The sequence below is a fragment of the Schistocerca nitens genome, chromosome 8, assembly GCF_023898315.1.
Source record: "Schistocerca nitens isolate TAMUIC-IGC-003100 chromosome 8, iqSchNite1.1, whole genome shotgun sequence".
NCBI classification, from domain to species: Eukaryota; Metazoa; Arthropoda; class Insecta; order Orthoptera; family Acrididae; genus Schistocerca; species Schistocerca nitens.
In genome coordinates, this window is record NC_064621.1 from 383,886,061 (window position 1) to 383,912,813 (window position 26,753).

The 26,753-nt window shown below is 42.4% G+C and overlaps 1 protein-coding gene across 1 annotated transcript in view; it reads right to left on the reverse strand.

Moving 5' to 3' along the window:
* Window positions 1-26,753, reverse strand: part of LOC126198930 (WD repeat-containing protein 48) — a 154,934-nt gene that overhangs the window by 104,566 nt on the left and 23,615 nt on the right. Inside the window, exon 3 of the mRNA XM_049935567.1 lies at window positions 3,441-3,653. Within this exon, the coding sequence (XP_049791524.1) occupies window positions 3,441-3,653 (213 nt within the window). The remainder of the gene's footprint in view (window positions 1-3,440; window positions 3,654-26,753) is intronic.

Genomic DNA, 26,753 nt, shown 5'->3' on the forward strand with positions numbered 1-26,753 from the left:
GACAATGCAGAAAGCACAGGGAATGTATAAGAGATGTCACAGGTCAACCAGGTGATGGAAAAAACACTACAGTTCCATTTAACAGCATCCAGCGAGAACGTGAAGGAAGCAAGTAGCCATGTCATACACCAGGCTCATCTGCTGCCACTGGTTGTGAGAATAAGGCATACACACAAATTCTGAGGTAGGTTGTGTGTGAAAGGAGTCAGCGCCACAGTGGCCACCAGGAACTCCGCCTCTGGTACACAGATGGTATATGCGGGATCTGGTGGCATGGTAACCACCAGAACCACCTCCATCTTGGAGGTCGTCTTTTTGTCACTCTTCTTTTTGGATGATTTCAATGTTTGTGAAGGCCTATCTGCCCTAATTCCAGGGCAGAGGAAGAATGTGAATCCCTATGACCAGCAACATGTGGCTCCTTCATCCAATGGATGGTATTCTGTTGCAGATCAGCGGAATCCTCAGAGGGAAGTGACATGAGGGACCCATTCCAGGTGAGAGACACCAGAGGAAGGTGTTGCTCCTCTGGCTGTGGGTTGAGGATCGATGTTCCCAGTCAGTGGGGAGATCACACTCCCAAAGTGGGTATGGGGGAAACTGTAGGAAGCGGCACCCCAACCACCAGGGAAGATGGCATAGTTGAGCAGCCCGGAGGGCCTGACGCAGAAGGCATGAAGGGGGAATGTACTGCTTTTACAATGGATGACATCATCGTAGACATAGGAAACGTCATCATCATACGAACAGGATGCAAACAATAATATTTCTGCTTGGCCTCTTGCTATGACTGTCAGACAAAAGTCTTGAATTCTTGGAAGATAGTGCACTTTGTTGAACAGGGAAAAAGGTACTCGTCGCAGTTGACACAATTGGGGAAATGCATAAAGAGCATTCGTATGCAACTGAAACCCACAATTGCTACAGGTGGACATGTCATTGCAATGTCGTTTAAGCTCTCAGGTTTTCAAATCTCATTTGATGCATTCCCCAACAGTCAGTCTTTCCTTCTCATCCCGTACGGTAAGCCTCTGACCCATGGTTCTGGGTGACTTTCCTGAATTTTATCCCTTTTCCTAGACCTCTCCAGTCCTTTTTCCTTCAACCCTCTTCCTTCTCCTTCAACTCTTCTGCCTGAAGGAACCACTGGCTCTGAAAGCTTGCCAATTACAACCGTCTTAAATGTGTGTTCTGCCACCGCTTGGTGAGCAGATTTTTTATCTGTCCAATTGAATAAAATACCTCATGTTGTATTTGTGTTTTCTTTTTTATGCTTGGTGGTGTCACTTAATGGTGTATGGGCACATATTAAAGTACAGTACAACATAATCAAACTTGATGAAAATTGAAGTGTATCCCTCAAGTAGGTTTACTTGTAGGTATTGTGGGGAGTATGTCACCCCTTGTCTCTTAGCCCTATGTTCCTCCACAGTGTAGCCAGGATAGGAAACATTGTGGGGTCACATTTATTTATTTACACAACTAGTTTCATAGGACCAAACTGATGAGCAAATCTTCAAGGTCATAGAACATGAAATTACAACATAAAAGTAATAACAGATAAAATAAAAAGCTTATGAACCCAAAAAAAGTCAAACCATAAGTTTAAGTAAATGCAATCAAAAATATAACATAAGAATCGGCTTAATTTTTCCAGAAACTCTTCAACAGAATAGAAGGAGTGATGCATAAGGAAACTCTTCAGTTTCAATTTAAAAGCACATGGATTACTGCTAAGATTTTTGAATTCTTCTGGTAGCTTATTGAAAATGGATGCAGCAATATACTGCATATCTTTCTACACAAGAGTTCAGAAAGTGCGATCCAAATCGAGATTGGATTCCTGCCGAGTATTGACTGAGTAAAAGATGCTAATTCTTGAGAATAAGTTGATATTGTTGACAAAAAATGACAGTAAAGAATAAATATATTGAGAGGGCAATATAAAAATACCCACACTAATAAATAGGGGTCAACAACTGGTTCGAGAAATACCACCACTTATTGCCCAAACAGCCTGTTTCTGAGCCAAAAATATCTGTTTAGAATGGGAAGAGTTACCCCAAAATATAATACATATGACATAAGCAAATGAAAATAAGCAAAGTAGACTAATTCTCATGTCGAACGATCGCTTACTTCAATTACTGTCCAAATAGTAGAAATGGCAGCATTAAGTGTTTGAAAAAGATCCTGAACGTCTGCTTTCCACGACAGTCTACTATCTATCTGTACACCTACAAATTTGAACTGCTCAGTTTCACTAATCAAATGCCCATTCTGTGAAATTAAAATGTGTGCAGTGTAGTAATCCTTTCCTTCTGAAGAGACTGTTGGGGCTACGCAGCCATCAGCATAAGAAAGTTTTAGCCACCTCATTTATGAATCATATGAGTTAGTGCCAGTGTAGTGGCTCTTCCCATGGTCATCACACCACCACACCTATAGCTACCTGGGCAGGTAACCACTGCCCGTGTCCCAGCCATGGCAGGCACATACACCCTAACATACACAGAGAGTTTTCACTGCAGGCACCAATAGTGATCCCTGCATGGGCAGGGAAATATCACATCACTGCACAGGTACTTGACGATCTCCCCCCCCCCCCCCTTCCCGAAGGAATGGCTGTAAAATTTGGAAGATGGATGGTAGTTCAAATCCAATGATGGGCACCATGCAGTGAAGGATGAAAAGATGTATGAAGTGTCGGTGGGTGGGAGGGGGGGACCCATAAGCCAAATTCAAGTAGGATCGGCCTGTGGACATGCAGAGGGGAAAAAAGAATAGTAGAAGGATGGACTTGCAGCACAGAAACGGAAGTAGCACTGCAAAGGGTCAGGGCTGTGTGTTGGCCTAGCTTGTACTCTCGCAAGAGACTTTGGGGGTTAAGGGGGGTGGGGGTGGGAGGGTAGGTCATCATTAAATATATAACAGGCATTTAAGATATTTTACGTTTACGAATTATCACACGCACACAAATATTTTTGAGCACCATTTGGCAACATAGAATGGAATGCCAATGTGTTAACCAGGAAACATTGCTGCAAGTACTTTATTTAATTTGTTGAGTAAAACATTTAGAAAGATTAATTAGTATTATCAGGTAGAAAAAATAATACCTAGGTCACTTTTAATAGCCTGTATGTGACAGGCAGGAGAGAAACAGAATAAAATAGACTGAAGTTGCACAATCTGTTCAGCAGAACATTGATACTGTTCTTTATATGAAATTATCTGATGGTAACTAGATTCACCTTTTCTTTAGTCTTGTTTCAATGTTGCTTTCTGACTGAAGATACTTCCTTTGTCTTGTACTGAGCTACACACACACACACACAAACACACACACACACACACACACACACACACACACACACACACACTACCACCAGGAGGGGGTAAATGCTATCCTAGTTTACAACAGATATGTATGAACTTACTTGTAACAGTGTTGTTGCTTGCTGTGAGGGCTGTCAGTGTATTCACATCCCATAAGAAAATAGCCCTATCTAGGCCAGCTGATGCAACTTGCTCTCTGTCCTTGGCATACGCCAGAGCTTTCACATAATCTTTATGAGTGCGCAAGGTGGACATGCAAAATCCTTTGTGTGCATTCCAGACCTTTACTGTGGTGTCTGAGCTTGCTGAAATCACTGAAAAAACAAATTTTTGTTAGAGAGAGAGAGAGAGAGAGAGAGAGAGAGAAAGTGGAAAGTAAGAAATTTCATAGTAGTGTAATAAAATTAAAAATTGAAAAATTTAGAAGTCATTATCAATACTGAGTGAGTAAATTTTCATGGACAACATATCTAATTCTACACAGATACTCCACGAGCCACTGTACGGTGTGTGGTGGAGGGTATCCTGAACCACAGCTTGTTATTTCCCCTCCTGTTCCACTCACAAATAGAGCAAGGGAAAAACAACTGTCTGTACGCCTCCATATGAGCCCTAATTTCTTGTATCTTATCTTTGTGGTCCTTACATGCTATGTACGTTGGCAATAGTAGTATCATTCAGCAGTCAGCTTCAAATGCCTGTTCTCCAAATTTTCTCAATAGTGTTTCGCAAAATGAACGTCACCTTCCCTTCAGGTATTCCCATTTGAGTTCCCAAAGCATTTCCATAACACTTACGTGTAGTTCAAACCTAATAGTAACATATCTAGCAGCCTGCCTCTGAATTCCTTTAATGAATTTCTTCAATCCAACGTGGTACAGATCCCAAACACTCGAGGAGTACTCAAGAATAGGTCACAACAGCTGTAGCAAAACAAGCACTGCATCATTTGAGAGATACAGAGGCAAGCGAGTGTGCCGGGACTTACCCCAGTTCATTACTATTAGCACCATGTCATCATGAAGCACCCGTGCATAGCATACAGAGTACTGCACTATAATTTAAGAATGAAATTAAAGTAGCTTTACCAAACTTTGTCAACATATGCTTCAGTAGATTAATGTTGAAACTGTTACATCTCAGAGTGATCAGATGAATATGTTTCACTAAATACATTGTTTTAAGGGAAAAAAAAGTGGTGCTGAATAATAAAGCTAGAAAGCCAAAAATTTTTCAGAATGTGCAAACATATGTCAAAATCAACTGCTACAAATCTCAACTTGATCAGAGCTGTATATTAAAAGTAATCCGTCACTCAAAACAGCGTCCTACATGTGGTCTCCTTTGCAAGTGAGTCACACTTTCCTAAAATTCTCCCAATAAACCGAACTTAAACATTTGATTCACTGCCACAGTTCTCACACACTTGTTCCAACTCATATCGCTTTGCAATGTTACACCCAGATGTTTAAATGACTTGACAGTGTCAAGCACGACACAAGTAATACTATATCTGAATATTACAGGTTTGTTATTCCTACTCACCTGCATTAACTTCCATTCTTCGACATTTAGAGCTAGCTGCCGTTCATCATACCAACTAGACATTTTGTGTAAGTAATCTTTTACCCTCCTACAGTCACTCAACTTCTGCCCTTCCCGTACAGCACAGCATCATCAGCAAACAGCCATGGACTGCTGCTCACACTGTCTGCCAGATGATTTATGTATAAACAAAATAACAACGATCCTGTCACACTTCCCTGTCTCTGATGAACACTCGGCGTCGAGATCAATGTAATGGATTCTGTTATTTATGAATTCTTCAACCCCTTCACATATCTGGGAATCTGTTGTGTATACTCGTACCTTTGTTAACAGTCTGTGGTGGAGCATCGTATCAAATGCTTTCTGGAAATCTAGAAATATGGAATCTGACTGTTGCCCTTCATCCTTAGTTCTCAGTATATCATGTGAGAAAATGGCAAGCCGTTTTGCACAAGCAATGCTGTCTAAAACCATGCTGATTCGTGGACATAAGCTTATTAATCTCAAAAAAGTTTATTATATTTGAACTGAAAATATGTTCAAGGATTCTGCAGCAAACAAATGTTAGGGATATTGGTCTGTAATTTTGTGGGTCTGTTCTTTTACCTTTCTTATATACTGGAGTCACCTGTGTTTCTAGTCACTTGGGACTTTTTGCTGGGCGAGAGACTCACGATGAATGTCAGCTAGGTAAGGAGCCAATGCCATAGACTACTCTTTGTAAAATCAAACAGATTCCATCCGGACAAGGTGACTTATTTGTTTTCAAAATCTTTCAGTTGTTTCTCTATGCCACATATGCTTATTTCTATGTAGTCCATACAGGAGACTGTTCGATGGTCAAATGCTGATATGGTACCCCCGTGTAAATCATTTCTTGAATGTGAAATGTAAAACTTTGGCTTTCATTTTGCAATCTTCAACTGCTGCACCAGACTGGTCACAAGGGGCAGAATGGAAGCCCTAGACTCACTAAAACATATTTTTCTCAAGTTCTCTGCCAGATCTTTTGCTAAGATGTGACAGTCATAGTTATTGTATGCTTCGAGCATAGATCTTTTCGCAGACCCACAAATCTCTGCTAACCTTCATTTGTCGTCATTTGTGCATCCCCTTTCGAACCTAGAGGGCAGCACCTTCCAAATTTCGTTATTAAACCATGGTGGTTACTTACCATCCTTTATCCACCTACTAGGCACATAACTCTCCAGACTGTGATTTACAATCTGCTAAAACTTTTCCCAGAATTCTTCTACATCCGTCCTAATGGAACTAAGTGAAGCTAATTCATTGTCTAAGTGAGATGTTAGTAACTGCTGATCTTCTCTATCTAGCAGAAACACTTTCATAGCCTTCTTAATTTAACTTTCATGTTAAAGTTCTGTCCAGAGTGCCTCCCAGGTATTTTGGGCTTTCGCTGAATCTGACTGTGCCAAGAGGGCTGAACTGTGGACTGATCTTTGCTGATGAAAGGCGATTAGATAGGTGGAACAGGCTTACCTCGGTTTTAGAAACATTTGGTCACAGTCACCATGTCTCAAAATACTCAAAGTTTAGTAAGGCTGTTCGTTAGGTGTTCTTCACATTCAGAAAGGTCTTCACTATGATATGAAATTGCCAGGTCATCTGCATATTGAAAGTTCGGCTGGTCAGCTGTGTAGAGGTTGAACAACACTGGAGAAAGAACAGAGCCCTGAGGTAATCCGTCATTGAGTACATGCCATCTGATTTTCTCTTCTCTTTGATGTACTTTAAACCGCCTTCTGCTTAACATGTTACTTAAGAGGTTGCCTAGAGTTTTGCAAGTTATTGCTCTCAAAAATTTCAATAATAGGCCCTCGCGCCACACCGTGTCATAAGCTGCTGACAGGACAATGAACACTACTCCAGTTTTAAGTTTCTTTTGGTATCCAGATTCTATGTGAGTAGTCAAGGAGAGCACTTGTTCACAGCAGCTTCTATAAGGTCTGAAGCCAGCTTGTTCAGGTGGTATCATAGCATTAATTTGATCTTGGATTCGGTTTAGAATCATTCTTTCCAATAGCTTGTAAGCACAGCTACGTAGAGATATTTGGGGGCGGAAGTGTTCTACTGCTGTTCCCTCTTTCCCTGGCTTTTTGATACCGATAATTTTTGCTCTTTTAAATTTTTTGGGTAATGTCGCTGTGCGAAGAATTTCGTTAAAAAGGCAAACTAGACAATTTCGCATTACCGGTCCACTGTGCACCAAAAATTCAGGGTAAAGCCCATCTGCACCTGCAGCTTTTCTACATTTCGTATGCTTAAGGGCTGTCTCCAGTTCAGTGATTGTAAATGGAGAAGAGAATTCTGGGTTATGTTTCAGAGATTTCTTGACTTCCGTAAGCTCTGTCTTTATTTGCCGAAGATTTGCTTTATCTGTTAGGACCTTGGAAACTTTCACTAAGTGACTGGCGATTGAGTTGCATGAGACTGTTGAGTTTTCTTTGTTGTGGGAAGGGTCTTCGTGAATCAGCGTCCAAGCTTTCCTACTGGAGTGTATGAAATCGAGGTCCTGGTGAGTGTTCCTCAGAACACCTAAAATTACTGCCTAGCCTAAAAAAATCCTCATGTGCCTCCAGTATTACTCTGACATCCGAGTAGCTACTTCCTTTGTACAGTGCACCCCTGAGTCCTACAAATCCCCACACAATAATGCAAGTCTAGAAATCTGCAGCCAAGACCGTCACAGAGTCGACGAAGTCGTTGGTTGAGACCCTCCATTTGGCTCTAAACTGAAGGACTGTTATCAACTCAGGGAACGATGCTGCACATTTCACACTCTGCTTGCACTTCGCATGTGAGGCCAGCAGTCTTCCCCACCTCCGCGAGCCGCCTTTACGAACTGAGGATAGTATCAGAACCCAGGTGTCATCAGTGCCAATGTGAGCCACAACTTGCAGATGACTGCACCCTGCACACTCAATAGCCACAGGCAAGGCCGCCTCCATGTCTTGGATGAAGCCCCCCAGCAGACACACTAAGTGCGCATTGGCTTCCTTTCCAGCCCTGAATGCTATCTGCGTAAGGGGTTCCATAACACACCTAACATTGGAGCTCTCAATAACCATTAAACCCCTACCCCGTGTGCTCTGCTCGGACCCTGCTGAAGGAACAGCCACTTGTCCACTCACATGGCGAATGGGCAAGGCCAAACGGCCAGTCTCCACATTGGCCCTCCCTCCTGGAGTGAAACGATTGCATTACCGTCCACCTCGGGTGCACTAGGAGGTGCCTCAGAAGCACAGCCTGTGGACAAAACAAGTGACATCTGAGGTGTCCCATGCAATGTACCAGATTCTCCGCCACTACTACATCCCAAGACAGCAGCCTGAAGGTGACTGACCATAGCCAACAACACGTTCAGCTGTTCGCAAACTGCGTTTTGCGACCAGCTCCTCCTGTACCTGTACACAGCAACCACACATCGTGTCCATCCCATCAAGACTAACTGAAGAAGCTAACTATAAATTCAGACAATCCTAGAGATGCGACTTGCTACATTCCTGATAAGTCAGTCACCAACGGATGCTGACGCATTAAAGAGCTACTTAGCTGGCTGTTCAGTGAGCAATTACTGCGCTGCAGAATGAATGAATTTATACATACAAAAATGCGATATTAAATCTCTTAAACAGAAAAACAAACATAAAATTTCATAAATATACTACATGGAAAACAGAGAAAAAGCTAATACACAAAAGAATAACACTCATTATGACAGTTAGTTCGGATGATAACATAAATTTTAACAAAGAGGCCTTCCAAAAACAAATTATTTGTGTGTCGAATAACAGCCTGTGAAAAGTATTTTAGTTATTTATTTTTCAACAAGTCATCTTTTAAACTAGTAAGCTTTCCCCAATACCTCATTCAGTTTTAAATCAATGCATAAAACAGGACTTGTAACCTAACTGCTGCAGTTAACAACACAATTTATTTGTACAACACTCAAAAATAAAAGATACTGCGTTACAAGCCTGCAATCATAACAATGTCCGACTCGTTGGTTTAATGATTAAAGGAACCAAACTACAAGGTAATCAGTCCCTTCTATCTTGAACAAGAAAGTCAACAAAACTACACACCAAAGACAACCAGTACACGAAATCCAAGGAAAGAAAACCCAATGTCTACAAAAGGTCAACAAAGATTCGAGAAAGAAACAAGGAAGAAGAAAGTGTGTGTGTGTGTGTGTCTGAAAAGACTAGTGACATGAACAGGGCGGGAGAAGCACAGAAAACAGAGGAAGACCACCAAGTCAAACACTGCATGTGAGAGGGGGGGAAGAAGAGCAAAAGAATGGGTAGGGCATAGGCTGGGACAGATCACCAAGTCCAGACAGCCACTGCCCATTCATGGATTCAACAGGGCACCCTGTCAACCTTTCAATGGGCCGACAAGGCTGATTTGCCCTGCCCTTAGAGTGAATGGTAAAACCCTGTTCACAAATAAATCATAAAATCAGGTCAATCATTGAGGTGTTGTCCCTTAACACCATGGGTAGCGAGCCAGGAAAATTAAGAGTACGCCATAGGATGGCTAGGTTAGGACAGTCCAACAAAATGTGGACTACTATCAAATGGGCACCACGTTGAAAGTGGGGCAGATCCTCGTGGCAGAGGAGATGATCACGAGTCAGTCAAGCACGGATGATATGAAGCCGGCAAAGGATGATGGAGTCCTTGTAAGAGGTCTGCATTGAGGACCTCCAGAAATTCGTGGTCGCCTTTATCACCAACAGTTTGTTCAGCAAAGTCAGATTACCCATTTCATATTCCAAATCCTCACAAATTGACAGCATAATACCGATCGAAGTCCTGTTTTATGCATTGATTTAAAACTGAATGAGGTATTGGGGAAAGCTTACTAGTTTAAAAGATGACTTGTTGAAAAATAAATAACTAAAATACTTTTCACAGGCTGTTATTCGACACATAAATAATTTGTTTTTGGAAGGCCTCTTTGTTAAAATCCAGGCTACCAATCTCAAGAATCGGTTTGCCAATAGCCAATTTGGTCAGCCTGTCAGCGAGTCCATTCCCCAGGATTACAACATGACCCCAGGGTCTAGACACAGACCACTGAGTGTCCACATTGTTCGAGGGCAAAAAGGGAATCCTAGATAGTCAGGATCAAGCAGTGCTAAGGGTAACACTGGTCAAGAGTTTGTAAACTACTCAAAGAGCCACTACAGATGAGGAAGGACCACAGTGCAGGAATGGATATACTCAAGAGCATGAGAGATGGCTACCAACTCCACAGTGAAAACACTGCAACCATCTAGCAAGGAGAGCAGTTCACTACATCCCACATGAACGTAAGCGAAGCCACTGTGACCAGCAACCACCAAGCCATAAGTATAGACCACTTTTGTACCCCAAAACACACTGAGAATGGAGAAGAATTAGCAGCACAGGGCCTCAGAATTTGATTAGTCTTTCGGACCTTGTCATATGTCAAGACAGAACTGTGGATTAGGGGTTGGGTTGTTTGGGGAAGGAGACCAGACAGTGAGGTCATCGGTCTCATCGGTTTGGGGAAGGATGGGGAAGGAAGTCGGCCGTGCCCTTTCAAAGGAACCATCCCAGCATTTGCCTGGAGCGATTTAGGGAAATCACGGAAAACCTAAATCAGGATGGCCAGACGCGGGATTGAACCATCGTCCTCCCAAATGCGAGTCCAGTGTCTAACCACTGCGCCACCTCGCTCGGTGTGGATTAGGGATGCACCACAATGTATGTGAGCAGGCCGGGAGAGGAGGTAATAGAAGGGTAAGCTGGAGTTCAGAAAAAAAGGGACCAAATCCAGTTGGCAATCTTAACCCCAAACCTGGGCCATCAATGCGGGAGGTGAATCTCCTTACCTGGAAAGAGGAGACGACAGTTTGGATGCTCCAGGGAGCAGCGCATGCATAGAGCATAAGTGATCACCTGTTACTGATGCAGAACCTGCAATGGTGGAACCCCTGCCCCCGCTAGAAGGTTGATCATGGAGCTAGTCTGCAAGGCATCAGTTGCCAGTCATACCTACAATGGTGTGTCAGATCCAGCATCTGTAACATTGCAGAAGATGCTGAGCCCCATAACATAGACAAGACTGGGCGTACCAGGGTAGAGCAGTCCATGCCCCAGTTGGTGTTGCTGAGGCATCAAAGAGCATTGAAGTGCAACCAACATGTCCACCTTAGTTGAGAAAGACTGGGGAGCCACGTCACCAGGGCATCAAAGATCAATCCCAAAAAATGGTGCAAGTCAATAAAATTGAGGGATTTGCCATCAAGGCACAGATAAAAATGGGGATGTACCGTATAGCGAAAACAGAAATGCATAATACAGGTATTGGCAGCAGAAAAATGGAAGCCATGAATGAGAGGCCATGACTGTGCTCAATGTACTGCTCCCTACAGATTGCATTCAGCAATGCTCATCACAGATGAACAAAAATAAATGCAAAAATCATAAGCATTAAAATACAGGGATACCATAGGCCCTGCAGCCTCCACGAGCCCATTGAAAAACACTAAAGAGAGAGAGAGAGAGAGAGAGAGAGAGAGAGAGAGAGAGAGAGAGAGAGAGAGACAATCGAACCCCATTCTCCTGCAAATGAAATGTGCTATGAGAGACGCCAACCTGTAACTGAAAACTGTGACATGAAAAGAAGTTCTGGATAACGGGCCACGGAGGCCCCGTTCACGTATGGTGGCAAGGATGTGGCGCACCATGTGGTACCATGTGCTATAGGCAGATCAAAAAAGACTGCAACAAGGTGTTGACACCGGGCAAAAGGCCTTCAGATAGCAGACTTCAGTGGGACTAAACCATCTGCAATATAGCAGCCTCAGTGAAAACCACCCTGGGTCGAAGCTAACAACACTTTCTTGCCACTCTGAAGGAAATTTGGCCTCACTCCAGAGATGGTTAAAAAGGCAAGTATGACACTGGTTGTTCACCAATTAGTGTTGAAGCAGTTGGTTGTGAACTGGTTCAGTCAAGGAGACATGTCGGGTCAGATATCAAGGGCGCTGGCCTAATACCACTCGTTAAGGGGTGTACTGTAAGGCTCCATGTGCGGAGAACGAAAGATAAAAGGTATTGTTCCAGGTGGTGTTTGAGATGACAGAATACAGGTGGATAGTGGACCAATGCTGAGGCCTGGACGAAATATCAAGCAAAATGTACAGTGATGGAGTTTAGGTGGTGAGGATAACACCTTTCAGGGAAATTCCTAGGACACCTGTAGGAGGACAGCGGCCAAAACGGAGACTGATTTTTGTCCATACCTGTGAAGAGGAAGTATGTGGCCCTCTGGCAGCAGCGTATTGTTCCCAACAAATCTTTTTCTGGCCCAGGCATGAAGCAGTTTACAGGCCAGGTGGTCAAGAGATGGATGTCATTTGTAGTGACGGAGCACATGAGGCCAGTCTTTAATAGCTGTAGCAATTTTGGGGATCCACGAAGGGACCCTGGAGGGAATACAAGGAAGAAGAAATCTCCAAAGCAGCTGCCAAAATAATACCACCCGGCAAACTCTGTGATGACGATGATGGTGATGATCAGTTTGGGAAGGAGCGCTCAACTGAGTGGTCATCAGCGCCCATACAAAGTCCCAATTTTTACATAGTCCAATCCAGCCACTGTCACAAAAGATGAAGGTGGTGGTGATGAAATGATAATGAGAGCACAAATGCTCAGACCCTGGCAGAGAAAATCTCCAACCTGGCTGGGAATTGAACCCAGGACCCCGTGATCCACAGGCAAAAATGCTAGCCACTAGACCACGGGCTGTGCAAGTCAAACTCTCTATGGACTCATCAATGCTGTCATGTGATGGAACACGGAAAATGATTGTTGTCACACAAATTGTCATGAACTCCCCATTGAATGGAGGGAAAGAATCCAATGCTACAGATAGAAAGTTCAATAGCCAAGATTGTGCCATATGCCACACTAAATATATGGGGACTTCAGTGTTGAAGGAGCAGAGATCAAGTGTGCCGGCAGATCTTCAACAATCCTGTCCAGGTCAGTCGCCACAGTACAACCCCACAGAGGGTTATGGGTGTTAAAATCCACAAGGAGAAAAAGGGGGGAGGGAGCTGTCAAAGGAGGGCAAGAAGAGCAGGAAGCATAGGAGGTCGGTCTATGGTGGAGGAGATAAAAATTGGATATTGTTACTGCAGAGTCTAAATGGAAGGCGGCGGAAGCAGATCGTTGATGCGCAGATCGTTGATGCAGCGCGTGGTCTACAAGGCCTGTGATCGTTGAGGGGGGGGGGGGGGGGGGGGGAGAGAGAGAGAGAGAGAGAGAGAGAGAGAGAGAGAGAGAGAGAGAGTCTAAATGGAGCCTAACCGTCACTGCTTCCAGTGCAGTATGAGGAGGAACACCGGAACTAATAATGACCATGTGGACCAATGTACAGACGCTAACAGAGGCTCACAAAAGACCAACTCATTTCCAGCAGAAAGCTTGGAAACCATGAAGAGTCACCCAGTTAGTATCCACAAAACGAGATTACATCGGTACAACAAAAGCTACAGAGTAGAGAGAAAGAAGAGACAATTCCAGAAGATGACGACAGTAACCATTACAGTTCCATCGGAGGAGAGTAGTACAAGAGGCTGGAGTGCCAAGTCAGTGTCTTTCACCAGTAAGGATAGACTGACATCCATGAATGTAAGATCAGAACCTGATGGACAGGGAGAGGCCAACACACCCTGGGATGTCGGGGGTGGAGGTGCGGGCTCATACCGAGACTTACTCCTCATCACCACCTCCACCTCCTCCTCCTCCTCCTCCTCCTCCTCTGGATGGCAAGAAAGGTGTGGTTGGTAAGAGAGCAAGTCACAGCAGCATCAGAATCCAAAAGAGAACGAGTGTTATTGATATCCACAGAGCATGGGTCCTGTGTCCTGAGTCACAGTGACAAACTTTCTGCCTTGGAAATGCCGGGGAGGAGAGATGCCTATGGCATGGAAAGAAGTGTGGGAGGGAAGGAGGGGGGAGAGGAACCTGCATCAGAGATACTTGGGATGGAGTTCTTCCCTAAGTGGCTCACTCTATAGAAACAGTATTCGGAGAGGTTGAAATAAAAAAGGGAGACAGGAAATGTGAGGAAAAAAATAAAACAGCTGAGATGAGGGAGTAGTTGGGTCATCATAAAGGGAAACACTGAAGGGGGCAGGAGGGTGAGGAGCTAGAATGGGGAAGGGAATGCAGCCCTGGAGATAAGAAAGGTTGCAATAGCTTGGAGCTTCATGTGCACCACACGGGCACCCACAAAAGAGCTGTGCTCCCCCTGAGGCGATTAATGTCTGGTCAAATGCTGCATATCCAGAGCAACTGCAAAATCAGCCAGAGTGTAACTATGGATAAACTGAGCCTGTAGTCTCTCCTTGTTAACCTCATTTCTTTATACCCCCGGAGGAGCTGCAAGATCTCATCACCCGATGATGTGGTGCTGCTCCAATGGGAAAATTTCCTCATGGTGTACATAGGGAGATTCTCTCTTCTATACTGGCAGCCATTATGCTGTTGACTACAGCACAAAACTCACTAAAATATGCCCCCGTCTCCATGTAATTAACTCATTTGAGAATAATTTTTTTATGAACAAGATGGAATTGCAGGTTGCCAGGTTGGATAAATATGGATGATGTAGCAGCCTTTTTTTTTCTTTTTTTTTTTTTTTTTTTTTTTTTTTTTTTACAATCGTATTGACCAACTAGGATCACATTAACAGCTTCAGTTCCTCTTCTTCCTTTGTTGCTGTTTACTATTTTTCCAGTATTCCCTCATTTTCTCCCCATGAAGTCTCTTCCTTTCTTCTGTCCATGTTCTTCCCGATTTTTTATTTCTTCTGCTTTGAAAGCCTTCCAAATTTAGTATTTTGTTTTTAAAACGGTTTCTTTCTGCTATTTCTGATTCTTTGATGTTGTTTCTTTCAAGATCTTTTCTTACTTCTGTAATCCATGCTATTGTTGATTTCTTCTTCCAGAAATATAGGGGTATTTGTTTTGTTAGTCTATTTCCATCCATTCGGTAGAAATGTCCAAAAAAGGTTAATCTTCGTTTGGCCATTACTTCAGATATTTTCTCTATATTTTTGTAGATCTCTTCATTACTTCTTATTTTCCAACCATCTGCAGTTTTCATTGCACCCATTATTTTCCTAATAATCCTTCTTCCCAGTACCTCTAGTTTATCCATCTTATATTTCATCGTTAGGCATTCAGATCCATATAAAGTAGCAGCCATTTATAAAACAATTAATTCAATTTTATAGTGACAACTCCAAATGAATAAGCTGGCGCACTGTTGTTGTGAAAGAGGCACTTCTTCTTCACCAAACGGCCTCATGTTCCTCCAGTTTCTTGTCTAAGCAGGTCTTCATGTGACTGTAGAACTGCTCAGTGAATCAGGACTCCTGGAAGACCTAAACTCTGCAGCTGTCTTTGATTTCTGTTTACAAGAAGGTTTGGCAAGATGGACCCCATGCTGAAGTTAAAAGAAAACAATTTCACGTTCAAAACTTACCAGGTGCATTTAGAACATAAGAAATCAATACTTCAGAGTCATTATAGCAAACAAATGTTAGTAAGTCATTCTGTATTAAAAATGGGCTACTGCAAGGATCAGTATTAGTTCTTCTTCTATTTAACCTTTATACTTCTGACATACCACGTAATGATTGCATATAAATTCTGTAACACTGATGATAAGGCAATATTCATCCAAACGAAAGATTTAAATGAAGGAGAATGTATTCTGACAGCAGATTTGGAACATGAATTTGGTATATGTCAAACTGCAACCAAAAATGAAAGCTGCACATTCCACCTCAGTAACCACCTAGCAGACACAAAGCTGAATGTTTCATTTTGTAGCAAACTAATCAAGCACAATTACCTAAAATATTTTGGCGCTACACTTGATCGTTATCTGACATATTAAAAAAACACTTATAGCTAACTGGACAGAAACTAATGACCAGAAAAACATAATGAAATTGGAAAAAAAGTAGCCTACAGAGTGCAAGTAGTCATCCTATACACAACCATACAATTCCTAGTGTATTCAACTGCAGAGTATTACGCACCAGAATAGTGCAGGAGAAGGTATACCAAAAAAAAGAGAGAGAGAGAGAAATGTAGCCAAATGAGTCAATGTACATTATAACTGGGATACTGGAGCACACAGCAATACCTTAGCTCCCTGAACTTGCAGGATCACTCTGCCAGACCTGACATGATTACAGGCTATTGTTAGATAATGGAACAAGCTTCATATTCCCACGAGTATTTCTAATCCTCAATATATTAGGTCCAATCTGCATCACAGTGAATAATGCTCTGTGCTCCCACCTCAATACCTGCAGACTTAAGTGGGAAAATGATGGTCTGTAGCAGCACCTACCCTCTCTCTTGGAGAAACTACAGAAGGAGAGAGATAAGTCTAACAATGGTTTCCAACTTAACAGTAACGGAGATTTCTCTATAGCAGCATTAGAGTCCAAACCACTCAAAAAGATTTGGTGCTACCTAAACAAGATCCACCTACGCCATGCCAGATCTAGAGCTACCCTACACAGGAGGCACATTGTCAATAGCCCTGAATTTGACCATGGAGCATCACAGTAGACAATGGAGCACACGGTCCAACAACGCTCCAAGATAATATACTTTTGGAAATGAAATGGTTCTTTGGAACTATAGCTGAAGCTATTAATTGAATATTGAATGTTGTTTTTTGTGATTTGTAATTTTTCTTTCTAAAATATATTATTTGCACCACGTGGAATGTTTCCCTCTATTATATTCATATCATTTATATGCAATATACATTTTTTTTAAATTTGGAACTTGTAGATATTAATTTTTCATATTAGATGTAAAATAATTACCTAGAATTGGTCACGTTATGAAATATCTGGGATTTCCATCTGGATAGTTTCAATGAGGAATGGTAACATGCCTCTAGTTGTGAAAAAGACAAATCTCAGGTAGAGATTGACTGGAAAAGTATTCAGAAATCCTAAATTATGTTTGATTAGAACTCAGCTATATTATGTCAAAAAAAAAAAAAAAAAAAAAAATCTCAACAATTTGGTGTGGGATATAGTTCAAGGAAAGTGTTAGGAATCTGTGACAGTCTCACTTGTAAAATCTGGAGAGCAGAATTCAATGACAAACCAAAATCATTAAACACGATCTTGACAGGGAAATAAGTATTTCAATCTACTAAAGATATGTATCAGCAACTGTTCTTTCAGTGTCTGACCTGTGACAGAGTAGGAAGGTGACAAATGATGCTGTATTTAAGAAGAATGAAGATGGTGTCTGGAGAGATGAGAAAATGTGTAACTTCATCTTTTTTATGAAATTACAATGAAATCCAGACCTTTAGCTGCTTACAGACTTTGATAAATATCAATGGGGACAGTTGAAAATGTGTGCCCCGACCGAGACTCGAACCTGGGATCTCCTGTTTACATGACAGATGCTCTATCTGTCTGAGCCACCGACCACACAGAGGATAGTGCGACTGCAAGGACTTATCTGTGGCATGCTCCCCATGAGACCCACACTTTCAACTTACTTCTCCACACACTACATTTGTAGTGTCCCCGCCCACTATACTCATTAGTGCATTGTACGTAATAGAGTGGGAGGGGGCGGTGAAAAATAGACGGAAAAGACAATGAAAGATGTAGGTAATTCTACATCGGCATGACTACCACCAAATTATCACTTAGGATGAATGGGAACAGCGAGAGGGTATATGCTGGTAACTCGCAATATTCTGTTGCAAAGCATGTCACACAACATGACATTCGTGACCTCGGCACCTGTTTCACGACATGCGCCATCTGGATTCTTTCCCCAGACATCAGTTTCTCAGAACTCCGCAGGTGGGAACTAGGACTACAACATGTCCTTGGTTCCTGCCACTCACCTGGCCTTAATTTACATTAATTTCTTCAGTCTCAGCTTTTCTTCACTGTAACTACTCTTTGCTTCACTCTGTTTCAATTTCCTACATCTTTCAATGTCTTTTCCATCTGTTTCTCACCACCCCCTCCCACCTCTGTTATGTACAATGCACTTAGCTTCTCACTCTTGTCAACTCATGCACAATGTTTTAGTAGTAATCTCTGTCTTGCATATTACCCTGACTTCCACATCTAAGCTCTCAGGTATTCAAATCGTGTCCTATGCAGTCCCCAACGTTCAGTCTTTCCTTCTCATCTCATATGGTAAGCCTCCCCTGACCCGCAGTTCTGGGTGACCTTCCCAAAATCTAACCCTTTTCCTAGACCTCTCCAGTCCTTTTCCTTCACCCTTCTTCCTTCTCGTTCAACCCTTCTGCCTGGAGAAGGAGCCACTGGCTCCGAAAGCTTGCCAATCACAACAGTCTTATGTGTGTGTTCTGCCGCCGCTTGATGAGTAGATGTTTCCATTATTTGTTGTTCATAGTTTCTGTACAAGCTTTGCTGCTCTATCAGGACCATTGCTGTGTTGCTCGACACGTTGTTGTAAAGGACTAATTGATGTACGTCCCTTTTCATAGCTATGTTATTTGTAAAGATATCAATATCAACGTCACGTCTTCAAATGGAACTATAACTATTGTCAATTTCTGCCGCTGTTACCGTAGTTCTAAAAATAGACAAATTTAGCAGTATTTCACTCTTCACAATCTGATTACAAATTTCAGGGTGATTACAATACTTAGAACCTAGGATTATCTATTTTGAACATGAAAGTGATTACAGTCTTATGTGCAGTTTTGTGAATTCACACTCAAATAAGGAAACACGACATCAGATAATGAGGAACCAAATAGTTACACCACTGTTATATTGAAATGAAAGTGGCACACAGGAAATGTAGCATTCATTCTGTGCGAGTCGATCACATGTGTCAAGTACCCTTCAGTTTACAAAATATGTATGTCTTTCACTAAGCAACAGCAAAATACTTCTAAAAAAAAATGACAATGCAGTGAATATGCAAAAAGTTGTTATTGGGCGGGAACTGAGATACTAAGCATAGGGTAGGGAGCAAGCCTGCTATGGTTGGAGCAAATGAAATACAGTGGTTGGACAAAAATATGGAAACACGGCAAGAAATGAATGGTTGAACATAAATGCAGATGTTAACCAAGCCTGCAAAATAGTTCAAATGGCTCTGAGCACTATGAGACTTGCCAAGCCTGCAGATTGCACTGTTGTATTTGATCATGAACAACGCCTGTGCACTGTCCTCAATGTGTTGCCTCCTGTTCGTATTGTAGACGCTTCCATAAGCAATATAGCCAAATTGTGTGATGTTTCAAGAGGCACAGTACCGCAGATTTATATGGCATACAAGGAAAACAGAAAAACATCCTCTGCTATGTCACGACGCAACTGAAAGTGTGTGCTGTGTAATCTTGACAGACAGCTGTTGAATACTGATGAAATATAAGCTGCAAAAAAGTCACTACAGAACTGAATGTCACACTAAAGGACCTTGTCAGCACCAAAACAATATGAGAGGAGCTCCAACAGCAGGAAACTGCAGGGCGGGCAGCAATTCCAAAGCCACTAATCGGTGATGCAGATATCTGTAACAGGAAAACGTGGTGCTGAAGCCATAAAACATGACTGTCCAGCAATGGAAGAATGTTATTTTGTTGAATGAGTCTTGTTTCAAACTGTTTCCAGCTGAGTTTACATCCCAAGTTTGGTAATGATTTGTGCAGTCATGTCATGGTATTCCATTGGCCCGACTGGTATTCTGCAAGGTCAGATTACTGGCATGCGACCATTCTGGCTGGTCAGGTCCATCGACCATTCTGGCTAGTCGGGTCCATCCCATGATACACTGTTTGTTCCCCAATGGAGATGTTTCAAGATGACAGGGTCCCTGTTCACACAGCTCGCACATCCAGGGCTGGTTTTGTGAGCACGAGGATGAATTGTCGTACCTCCCCTGGCTGCCAGAGTCACCGAATCTAATCCCTTGTGGTCTACCCTTCTTTGTAGAGAAGGGTATGAATCACTATCCACCTCCATCATCATTACCTGAAATTGCCACTATTTTGCAGGAAGAATCATATAAAATTCCCTTGAAAAGTATCAAGGCCTCTATTTATCTATTCTGACAACAGGAACTGTTTTGATGTTAATGGTTTTCCTACACTTTATTAGCCTTGGTAACATGTTATGTTTTTGGTGTTTCCATATTTTTGTCCACGCCCTGTATATACATTGGTATGAAAAATTAAGAACGAAAGTTAACTTTTGTATGATGTGTCGCTGCCAAATAACAATGCTCGATAAAACTTGGACCGTACACAGAAAGAACTGCTACAGTAAAGAACAAAAGGTAACTGAAAGAAATACACAATAAGATCGCCAGTAATAACACAATCAAAGACAATAATTACATTGAAGTCATCACAATATATGATGGACCCCTGGACATCACAAAAGGTGAGACATGGGTCTTAAGAGTGTGTGTGATCACCACAGATGGCAATGCATTCTCTGCAACATTCTCACATGCTAGCCACAAATATGTCAAGGAGTTCTTGTGGGAGAGCATTGCATTCCCACACCTGCGCAGATGACAACTTCTGTATCGTCACTGGTGCATGTGGACATACTGCAATGTGTCTCCCCAATGCATCCCATGTGTGATCAATCAGATTTATGTCAGAGGAATGAGCAGGCCAGTCCATTTGCTAAATTTCTTCTCACTCCAAGAGCTCGTCCACCTGCACTGCTCAATGTGGTCATGCATTACAATCTGTGAAAATAGGTTCACTTGCACCCCTGAAAAGCCACACATGAGAAGGGGTACAGTGTCACACTATGACTAGTGAGTGTACCATCTTCAAAAATTTGGAGGTCAGTATGCCCAAGCAACTTTATGCCTCCTCTCACCATTAACACCTGGACCACCAAAACCATCATGTTCAACCATGTTCCTGGGTGCATCACATGTCCTAATCTCTCGCCATATGTGGGTACATCCAGAACCATGTCGAACATCATAATTTTTGTAGTCCAGGTGTTTTGGTAACAAGAGGTACAATGTTGCATGGGAGTGCTGACCTCCAAATCTTTCAACATTGTAATAGTTGCCCATGTGTATCTTTTCAGGGGTGCATTCAGTGGTGTACTGAGATACCAGACAAGAACAGTTTGTGACAGTTGGTAATAGAAATACTGTGCACATCCGTTAGCAGCAAGAACATTGCTGCACACAAGCCAATCCTGCTGCCCGTGAGAATCACGCCCCCTGGAGCTGTGGCACCCCTAGGAAAGTGTGTTAGCGATTTAACTGAGTACTGTTAGTTTGGAACTGTTCTTCCAATAGTACATCAAGACAGAAGATTAGTATTCTTCCAGCTTTAGTTCAGCGAACATTATTTAGTTTGTGTTCGTGGAACCACAGTCTATGCAGGACAGGTGGGTTAAACCTGCATGCTACAATTGATGTAACTAGCGTTACCAAAGCTGGGTAATATATTTTACTATTCACTAGTCTGTGTTACTTCCGTTATGTGCATGCTGCCCTAGAACCCAAGCATCTGTCATACCAGGACACCTTTATTAGTCTTTTTCAGTGACAGATAGACTTCCATTGAAGTGGACACCCACATTCACAACAAATTCGGCCCGAATTTTATTTTTATGAACATCACTGCCTGAACAGATCGAACAGCACAGGTGAAGGAGCTCTTAGAACAAAATAATATTTGGTAAACAGACTGGTCTGTCTGTTCCACCAACTTAAATCCCATCAAGTACTAGGGAGATGTACTGCAGCATGCATACATGCACCGATGACCAACCAGCAGTTGTCTATTGCACTGATGGAGGAATGGAATTCCCTACCACAAATGCTCTTTAGCTACCTCATGACCAACATGGGAGGACATGCAGAGCATGCATTGCTGTCCATCGTGATCACAAACCCTTTTAAGAACTATGCCCAGTCTTTTGTAATGTTCACAAGACAATCATGAAAACCAATGATGTCAGCGTAATTATTATCTTCCAATTACAGTGTCATTTCTGCTTTGTCTCATAATGTATTGTTTCAGTTACCTTCTGTACTATACTGCTATAATGTAGCAGCTCTTTCTATGCATGGTCCAAGTTTTAACAAGCTATGTTACTTGACAATGACACATCACGTAGAAGTGACTTTTGCCCTTAAGTTCTGCGAACTAGTGTATTTTTTTGTGATACGCGATTTTCCGCTATAATGAGCAATTACCTAGCTGTGTTCAATATAATTCATTTACTTTTTGTGAATGTCAGATTAAGTTGGGAAGTTTTGTTTATTTATTTAGCATACTAGGTCAGGTTGAATGAAAAACACATGCATATACAATCTGCCTTCCTGTTGTCACTGTCACTGGGCCCTTTCACACTTCAATGGGTCTATGTTCTGGGAAGTTAGTCTAAGGATAGGAAGTGCAACTGTATCATTTGCTATATTTGATGGACTTTGAATGCAAAGAAAGAATTGTAACTGAATGCTGGAGCAGCGAAAGACTGAACAGCACACCGCAACTCGTTCGTTAAAAGTATGTTGCATTTTTTCTTTGAAAAATTGTCTCCAAAATTCAGGTACGTCATACTCAAAATTAATATGAAAATTTCCAGTGCTTGAATTCAAATTCCCACTAGTCTTAAAAATGGCCATACACTCAATGTCATGGGAAACCTATCTCTGGCAACACTGAATTCAACTGGCAGCAACAACACGAGTTGTGGGGATTCACAAGCTAGCTAACACTGTCTCACTCCCATCAAGAACATTGTCTAACCTACGATGCCTATGATCCATCATTGCAGTCTAAGGTGCCAGTAAACTTGAACTGAAATGATATATTTAAAAGTAACAGTACAATATTTTTCTTAGCAGCCAGTTTTGTTACAGAAAAAATGAAAGGTACTCATGAAATGTGGACTGTAAATTGAAAGTAATAGCATATGCAGAACAACATGAAAACACAGCAGCTGAGCAGCATTTCAGCCCTCCACTAACAGGAAAAGCCATTCACGATTGGCAGGCCAGTAAAGAAGAACTGAAAAACATGAGGAACACTAAATGTGCAAATAGAGGACTGAATGCAAAACAGCCAAAACTAGAATGGATTCAAAAACACTGTCAAAATGGCTCTGGAATTAATACAAAAATGATTCAAATACAAACTCTTAAGCTATTGTTACAGTGGGACTTGACAGATAAGGGTGGAGGTGGTTGCTGCTACAAGTTTATGAAGCGTCATGGACTTAGCATGTGGGGGGGGGGGGGGGGGGGGGAAGGGTTCAAATGGCTCTGAGCACTATGGGACTTAACTTCTGAGGTCATGAGTCCCCTAGAACTTAGAACTACTTAAACCTAACTAACCGAAGGACATCACCCACAGCCACGCCCGAGGCAGGATTCAAACCTGCGACTGCGATCGTAACGGTTGCGCGGTTCCAGACTGAAGCGCCTAGAACCGCTTGGTCACCCCGGCTGGCCATGTACAAAATATCTCAGAAAATGTCACAAGAGTATTCAGCATACAAAGAAAATCAGTGTGGAACTAAACCAAATAGGGAATATGGATGAAACTCCTCTAAATCTGACGTGTCAAGTAATAGAACTGTTGCCATGAAAGGTGCTAAAGCTGTAACTGTAAAACAAAGTGACATGAAAAAATGCACTACACTGTTGTTCTCTCATGTTGTACTGACGGTACTGAACTTAATACAATGATCATTTTCAAGTGCAAAACAATGACAAAACCTTCTAAAATACCACCAGGTGGTGGTGTTCATGTACATGACAAAGGTTAGATGGATGAGGCTGGTGTGAAATTATGGATTAACAGAGTGCAGGCGAGAAGGAAAGGTGCTTTATTGAAGATGAGTTCTCTTCTAATGCTATATCAGTTTAGTAATCATTTGAAAAACTCTGTGAAAGAGACACTGGACACGGAAATACTGAGCTTGCTGTTATGCCAAGTGACTTCACAATTGCAAGCCTCTTGATGTCTCAATAAATAAACCATTTAAACTGTATATGAGAAAGCAATGGAACAAACGGACAATGGATAAACCCAACACAAATTCAAGCTGAAGGGAGCTTTAAAATGACCTACAATCAAACAAGTGTGTCAGCAGATGAAACGGTCATGGTCTAGAATGACGATTTTCAGGTATTTTAAAGGTCACTTCGGTTTTATAAACTAAGATTTTTTTTAAGTCTTTCTTTGCAATCTAACAATAAAAATGGTATTTTTTAAAAATTGCTTGAAAATTAAGGTGCATCCTTTAGTCTGCAGCATCATATAGTCTGTGAAATACAGTGGAAACCAAGTTTTGTGTACTAACAACATTTTCAGGGAGAGTTGTATAGTTATTTTTGCTAATCCCTGTTATATGACCATTTGTTTCCATGTACATCAGGTTCCTGAGCCTGCTCATGACTTCAGGCACCATCTCTTTTTCCACCAAACTATTGATAGACGATAATGCAATTGTTAAGCCAGTACCTGTGGCTTGCCGACTTTTTTTTTTTTTTCACAAATACCAATATGTACAAAAGAATGAGACTACAGCATTGGAGTGTCCTGCGGCAGTTTTTCCAATGGTTTCCTGTGGACTTATGAATATCAGGACATATGCCAGTAGAGTGCAGCTACAAGAAGGCAGCCAAACCAACAAAAAGAGAATCATGTTACTGAAGTGTTTGTATGTAGGAGTACACGTTTTCAAATGGAAAATCCAGGATGGAATAGTGACAATATTATGAAAAGAATAGTTTCTACTCACTATCACCATATAGAGCAGAAGCTGAGTCACAGATAGGCACATCAAAAAGACTATCAAAGCTTTGGCCAAACAGGCCCTCACCAGAATCAAAAACACAAACACAAACACAAACACAAACACAAACACACACACAAACAAACACACACACACACACACACACACACACACACACACACACACACACACACACACACACACACACACACACACGTGACCACAATCTTTGGCTGCCAAGGCTAGACTGTAAGCAGTAGCCCATGATGGGGAAAGCAAATTGGATAGTGGGGGTAAGGAGGAGGCTGGGGCAGGAAGGGGAGGGAAAGCAGGGTGGGAGTGGGGGATAATAAAACGCTGCTTGTGGGATCATACAGGGACAAGGTGGGGAGAGGGTAGCGAACCTAAATGCAGTTGGGAGGTTAGATAGAGAGCGGGGTGGGGGGGGGGGGGGGGGCAGGGGATGGGGCAGTGGAAAAGGAGAGAAGTAAAAGGACTGTGGGTTCTTTGATGGAATAGAGAGATGTGTAGTGCTGGAATGGAAACAGGGAAGGGATAGGTGGGTAAAGGACAATAACTAAAGAGGGTTGAGGCCAGGAGGGTTATGGGAACATAGGGTATATTGCAGTGAGAGTTCCCCCTTTGCAATTTAAAAAAGCTGGTGTTGATGGAAAGGATCCAGATGGCACAAGCTGTGAAGCAGTCACTGAAATAAATAACATCATGTTGGGCAGTGTGCCCAGTGACAGGGTGGTCTAGTTGTTTCTTGGCCAGTTTGTTGGTGGTCATTCATGTGCACACACAGCTTGCCCTTGTAGGATGCAGCACAGTAGTTGCACTTAGCTCGTAGACCAAATGGCTGGTTTCACAGGTAGCCCTGTCTTTGATGGAGAGGTGATGGTTGTGACCAGACTGGAGTAGGTGATGGTGGTGGTAGAGGGAGGATGTATCGGACAGGTCTCACATCTAGGACTATTATAGGGATATGAGCCAAGAGGCAAGGGGTTGGGAGCACCGGTTGTGTGCAGGTTTGGTGGACAACGGCATACCACTGTGGGAGGGGTTGGAAGGTTAGTGGTTAGGAAATTCCTGATTTCCAGGCATGACAAGAGGTAGTTAAAACCCTGATGGAGAATGTGATACAGTGCTCCAGACCTAGGTGGTGCTGAGTCATGATGGCAATGCTCCTCTGTGATCGGATGGTGGGACTTTGGGAGGTGGTGGGTGGTCGGAGAGATAAGGCATGGGATATCTGTTTTTGTACCACACTGGGAAGGTAATTAAGGTCTGCAAAGGCCTCGCTGGAAAGGGTGGCAGCTGTCAAAGTGGAGGTATTGCTGAAGGTTGGTATGTTTGATATGGACAGAGTTACTGATGTAGCCATCTTTCAGGTGGAGCTCAACATCAAGGAAGGTGGCTTGTGTTGAGGAGGACCAGGAGAAGGAAATCTAGTCATATCTTTTGTCCCCCTGCTTCACACTTATGCATCCACAGACCTGCATCCCTTGTTACAATCTTCTTATTTTTTTTTATCGGCCTACTTCCTCAGATTTTTCCCACCTGTTTTTGTGTATGTCTGCAAATTTGTCAGATATATGTCTACATTACTTGGGTATTTTTACACTTTTTTCCTTCATCATGAATCCTTGCTCTTTCCATCTGCCTCAGTACTGAAGTTCCCTTATTCCTAGTCACGACCCAGACCTTCATACTGTTTCTACGTTGTTGGTTGGCTCACTGAAGCTCCCCAAATGGTCTTATCATCAAATTACCCATATCTGGCTGCAACCCCTCTTTCCACAATGGCCATATGTAGAGATTCCGTCAGTGCTTAACACTCACCAACATAGTCTTTCAAAACTGTATCAATCAGGCCCAAACCACCTTGCAATACCTCCTCTCTCCACCCATGAAATTCTTCTTCTATGCAATCCCAAATTCCTGGATCCCATATCACACACAAACTTTGGCCCTCCAGGAACTAGAGCACCATGCACAACGCCACCTCACAAAACTCTCCACCCTGT